This window comes from Nerophis lumbriciformis, linkage group LG01 (assembly GCF_033978685.3).
Source record: "Nerophis lumbriciformis linkage group LG01, RoL_Nlum_v2.1, whole genome shotgun sequence".
Taxonomy (NCBI): Eukaryota; Metazoa; Chordata; class Actinopteri; order Syngnathiformes; family Syngnathidae; genus Nerophis; species Nerophis lumbriciformis.
Genome location: NC_084548.2, coordinates 13,962,376 through 13,968,375, shown reverse-complemented (window position 1 = coordinate 13,968,375; position 6,000 = coordinate 13,962,376). Strand labels below are relative to the sequence as shown.

Sequence of the window (6,000 nt, the reverse complement as noted above, 5' to 3'; positions counted from 1 at the left end):
ATAAGTGATGCGGTTGAAACAATAGACCACCAGGTGGCACTGTCTTGTGCAAAACAAATATACCTGAGACTTTGTTGACACAACATGCACACCTGTGTAAACATAAGCGAAATGCAATGTGTTTTTTTTTCTTTCCAGACTTATTTTCTGGTCATAATATGACATGTTCACGATGCACATTAAACGCGGCAACGATACTCTCACTGGCCCTTTAATTGGAGAGGCGATTTTCAGAAAAGCAAGCACCTATAACAAGCTCAGCGATCCTCCCCCCTGTTGGATTATTGAACAGGCGCTCAGTCCCATGTCGCCATCTGCCAAGAGGAGGAAAAATACTCTCTGAAGCACATGAGACGACTTAGTTATTGGAAAACAAACTGGCGGAAGGAATACTCCCAAATAGTAGGCGTAAAAGGAAAAAAAAAATAACTTGTTGCTGTGCGTCATGCATCCAGAAAGAAACCTAGTCCTAAATGTGACGCTGAGCGTCTATTCGCGGTGAACTCATCGGACTCAAGTGCATCGGAGGAGGGCCGGGGTCATGGTGGTGGAAGGGGAGCGGACGCTGCTGGCCGCCAGGCAGGGCGACGTGCAGACTCTCAAAGTGCAATTAGCGGCGAAGGCGCTCACCAACGACGTGAAGGACGCGCTGGGGGCCTCACCTGCGCACCACGCAGCGCGGGCGGGCAAGCTGGCGTGTCTGCGGTTCTTAGTGGAGGAGGCCGGGCTGCCGGGTCACTGTCTGGCCAACAACGGGGCAAGTCCGGCGCACGACGCAGCGGCCACCGGCAACCTGGCGTGCTTGCAGTGGCTGCTGACCCAAGGTGGATGTCGGCCGGAGGTGAGTGTATAACACAAGGGGTGTCAAACTCATTTTAGATGGGGGGCCACATGGAGAAAAATCTACTCCCAAGTGGACCGGACTGGTAAGATCACGGCACGATAACTTAAAAATAAAGACAACTCCAGATCTTTGTTTAAAAATAGAACTAGCACAGAGGTCGGCAACCCAAAATGTTGAAAGAGCCATATTGGACCAAAAATACAAAAACAATTCTGTCTGGAGCGGCAAAAAATTAAAAGCCATATTACATACAGATAGTGTGTCATGAGATATAAATTGAATTAAGATGACTTAAACGAAACTAAATGACTCAAATATACCTACAAACGAGGCATAATGATGCAATATGTACATATAGCTAGCCTAAATAGCATGTTAGCATCGATTAGCTTGCAGTCTTGCAGTGACCAAATATGTCTGATTAGCACTCCACACAAGTCAATAACATCAACAAAACTCACCTTTGTGCATTCATACACAACCTTAAAAGTCTGGTGGACAAAATGAGACAGAAAAAGAAGTGGCATAAAACACGTCCTAGAAAGTCGGAGAAAGTTATACATATAAACAAACTACGGTGAGTTCAAGGACCGCCAAAATTAGTAGGACAAAACGGTGCCCGCCAAATACTCGAATCAGTGAAGCATGTTTAATATAAACAGTGTGCTTTATAACAATTATGGAGGTTTGTGTCATGTTTGTCCTCCTACAGAAACCATATTAAAAAAAAAAAAAAAATGTTTCCCCTCATCTTTTTTCTATTTTTCATACATTTTTGAAAAAGCTCCAGAGAGCCACTAGGGCGGCGCTAAAGAGCCGCATGCGGCTCTAGAGCCGCGGGTTGCCGACCCCTGAACTAGCACATTCTGAAATTGCACAAATCATAATGTTTTTTTGTTTTTTACCTGTTGCGGTTAATAGTATATATACTTTATTTGTCGTTATTTATATTTTCGGAATAAATTGTGTGATGATGTTCATTAGTCAACTCATTAGTGTTAATTTTCAATCTATCAAGATACAAAAATTTGATCAAAATCAAATTCCATCCATCCATCCATTTTCTACCGCTTATCCCTTTCGGGGTCACGGGGGGTGCTGGAGCCATTCGGGCGGAAGGCGGCGTACACCCTGGACAAGTCGCCACCTCATCGCAGGGCCAACACAGATAGACAGACAACATTCACACTCACATTCCACACACGAGGGCCAATTTAGTGTTGCCAATCAACCTATCCCCAGGTGCATGTCTTTGGATTGCAGTATGTTATTTATAGGGATGTCCGATAATGGCTTTTTGCCGATATCCGATATTCCGATATTGTCCAACTCTTTAATTACCGATACCGATATGAACCGATATATGCAGTCGTGGAATTAACACATTATTATGCCTAATTTGGACAACCAGGTATGGTGAAGATAAGGTCCTTTTTAAAAAAATAAATAAAATAAAATAAGATAAATAAATTAAAAACATTTTCTTGAATAAAAAACAAAGTAAAACAACATAAAAACAGTTACATAGAAACTGGTAATTAATGAAAATGAGTAAAATTAACTGTTAAAGGTTAGTACTATTAGTGGACCAGCAGCACGCACAATCATGTGTGCTTACGGATTGTATCCCTTGCAGACTGTATTGATATATATTGATATATAATGTAGGAACCAGAATATTAATAACAGAAAGAAACAACCTTTTTGTGTGAATGAGTGTAAATGGGGGATGGAGGTTTTTTGGGTTGGTGCACTAATTGCAAGTGTATCTTGTGTTTTTTATGTTGATTTAATTTAAACCAAAAAAAACCCAAAAAAAACCCGATACCGATAATAAAAAAAACGATACCGATAATTTCCGATATTACATTTTAACGCATTTATCGGCGGATAATATCGGCAGGCCGATATTAGCAGACATTTCTAGTTATTTATGTAGTTTGATCATTTTCCTCGACTGATTGCGACGTCCAGTGGACACATTTAGAACAGCTGTTTCTTTCATTAAAAAATGTCAGCTTCATTTTTATACTAAGCGAACTCATCCCGCGGGCTGGATAAAACCTGATCCGGCCCTCGGGCCGTACGTTTGACACCCCTGATACAACAGTTCAAGGGTGGATGTCGGCCAGAGGTGAGTGTATAACAAAGGGGTGTCAAACTCATTTTGGATCGGTGGGCCCACATGGAGAAAAATCTACTCCCAAGTGGGCCGGACTGGAAAGATCACGGCACGATAACTTAAAAATAAAGACAACTTCAGATCTTTGTTTAAAAATAGAACTAGCACATTCTGAAATTGCACAAATCATAATGTTGTTTTTTTACCTGTTGCGGTTAATAATATATATACTTTATTTGTCGTTATTTATATTTTCGGAATAAATTGTGTGATAATGTTCATTAGTCCACTCATTAGTGTTAATTTTCATTTTCAATCTATCAAGATACAAAAATTTGATCAAATTCAAATTTCATCCATCCATCCATTTTCTACCGCTTGTCCCTTTCGGGGTCGCGGGGGGTGCTGGAGCCTATCTCAGCTGCATTCGGGCGGAAGGTGGGGTACACCCTGGACTAGTGGCCACCTCATCGCAGGGCCAACACAGATAGACAGACAACATTCACACTCACATTCACACACTAGGGCCAATTTAGTGTTGCCAATCAACCTATCCCCAGGTGCATGTCTTTGGATTGCAGTATGTTATTTATAGGGATGTCCGATAATGGCTTTTTGCCGATATCCGATATTCCGATATTGTCCAACTCTTTAATTACCGATACCGATATGAACCGATATATGCAGTCGTGGAATTAACACATTATTGTGCCTAATTTGGACAACCACGTAATTTATGAAATAAGATAAATAAATTAAAAGCATTTTCTTGAATAAAAAATAAAGTAAAACAATATAAAAACAGCTACATAGAAACTGGTAATTAATGAAAATTTGTCAAATTAACTGTTAAATGTTAGTACTATTAGTGGACCAGCAGCACGCACAATCATGTGTGCTTACGGACTGTATCCCTTGCAGACTGTATTGATATATATTGATATATAATGTAGGAACCAGAATATTAATAACAGAAAGAAACAACCCTTTTGTGTGAATGAGTGTGAATGAATGGGAGGGAGGTTTTTTGGGTTGGTGCACTAATTGCAAGTGTATCTTGCGTTTTTTTATGTTGATTTAATTTTAAAAAAAAAAACAAAAAAAACGATACCGATAATAAAAAAAACGATACCGATAATTTCCAATATTACATTTCAACGCATTTATTGGCCGATAATATCGGCAGGCCGATATTAGCAGACATTTCTAGTTATTTATGTAGTTTGATCATTTTCCTCGACTGATTGTGACGTCCAGTGGACACATTTAGAACAGCTGTTTCTTTCATTAAAAAATGTCAGCTTCATTTTTATACTTAGCAAACTCATCCCGCGGGCTGGATAAAACCTGATCCGGCCCGCGGGCCGTACGTTTGACACCCCTGATATAACAGTTTTAGGGTGGATGTCGGCCAGAGGTGAGTGTATAACACAGGGGTGTCAAACTCATTTTAGATCGGGGGGCCACATGGAGAAAAATCTACTCCCAAGTGGGCCGGACTGGTAAGATCACGGCACGATAACTTAAAAATAAAGACAACTCCAGATCTGTGTTTAAAAATAGAACTAGCACATTCTGAAATTGTACAAATCATAATGTTGTTTTTTTACCTGTTGTGGTTAATAGTATATATACTTTATTTGTCGTTATTTATATTTTCGGAATAAATTGTGTGATAATGTTCATTAGTCAACTCATTAGTGTTAATTTTCATTTTCAATCTATCAAGATACAAAAATTTGATCAAATTCAAATTCCATCCATCCATGCATTTTCTACCGCTTGTCCCTTTCGGGGTCACGGGGGGTGCTGGAGCCATTCGGACGGAAGGCGGGGTACACCCTGGACAAGTCGTCATTTCATCGCAGGGCCAACACAGATAGACAGACAACATTCACACTCACATTCACACACTAGGGCCAATTTAGTGTTGCCAATCAACCTATCCCCAGGTGCATGTCTTTGGATTGCAGTATGTTATTTATAGGGATGTCCGATAATGGCTTTTTGCCGATATTCCGATATTGTCCAACTCTTTAATTACCGATACCAATATGAACCGATATATGCAGTCGTGGAATTAACACATTATTGTGCCTAATTTGGACAACCAGGTATGGTGAAGATAAGGTACTTTAAAAAATAATAATAATAAAATAAGATAAATAAATTAAAAGCATTTTCTTGAATAAAAAAGAAAGTAAAACAATATAAAAACGGTTACATAGAAACTAGTAATTAATGAAAATTAGTGAAATTAACTGTTAAAGGTTAGTACTATTAGTGGACCAGTAGCACGCACAATCATGTGTGCTTACGGCAGGCCCGGCCCTAACCAATCTGGCGCCCTAGGCAAGATTTTAGGTGGCGCCCCCCCACATCGGCAGTGAAGTGTATATACTCACAAGAAACCGAATAGCTTTGTATGGTGGTATGGTGAAGACCCCACATGCCCTCTGTGTCCGAGTCCAGCAACACTGAAGCACATCCTGGTGGGCTGCAAGACCAGCCTCACCCAAGGCCGTTACACCTGGCGGCACAACCAGGTGCTAAAGTGTCTTGCAGCAGTGCTGGAAAGTCGACGGACAAGTGTCAATGCCCTTCCTCCCCCGTCATCCCGTTGGCAAGCAACAACATTTGTCCGGGAGGGCGAGGGTCAAGCCATCCTCACCCCCACAAGACCAGACACTGGACAGTTAGGCGGGGCACGGGACTGGAAACTGCTGGCAGACCTGGGCCAGAGACTCTGCTTCCCAGTTGAGATTGCGTCCACCAACCTGCGGCCAGATCTTGTTCTGTGGTCAGCTTCGCTCAGGCTCGTGTACATCATAGAGCTCACGGTGCCCTGGGAGAGTGCAATGGAGGAGGCCTACGAGCGCAAGAAGTTGAGGTACACTGAGCTTGCAGCCGATGCGCAACAACAAGGCTGGAAAGCGAGGGTACGCCCAGTGGAAGTAGGCTGCAGAGGGTTCGTGGCCACCTCAACATCCAGGCTCCTCAGGGAAATGGGAGTGCGAGGGAAGGCCCACCGGCA

General features: G+C 41.9%; 1 protein-coding gene across 5 annotated transcripts in view; it reads left to right on the top strand.

Moving 5' to 3' along the window:
* Nucleotides 1-285: 285 nt before the first annotated feature.
* Nucleotides 286-6,000, top strand: part of espn (espin) — a 101,761-nt gene continuing 96,046 nt past the window's right edge. For all 5 annotated transcript variants that reach the window (XM_072912863.1, XM_072912868.1, XM_061975626.1 and 2 more), the window contains exon 1: nt 286-841. In XM_072912863.1, the coding sequence (XP_072768964.1) occupies nt 542-841 (300 nt within the window). In that variant the 5' untranslated portion in view covers nt 286-541. The remainder of the gene's footprint in view (nt 842-6,000) is intronic.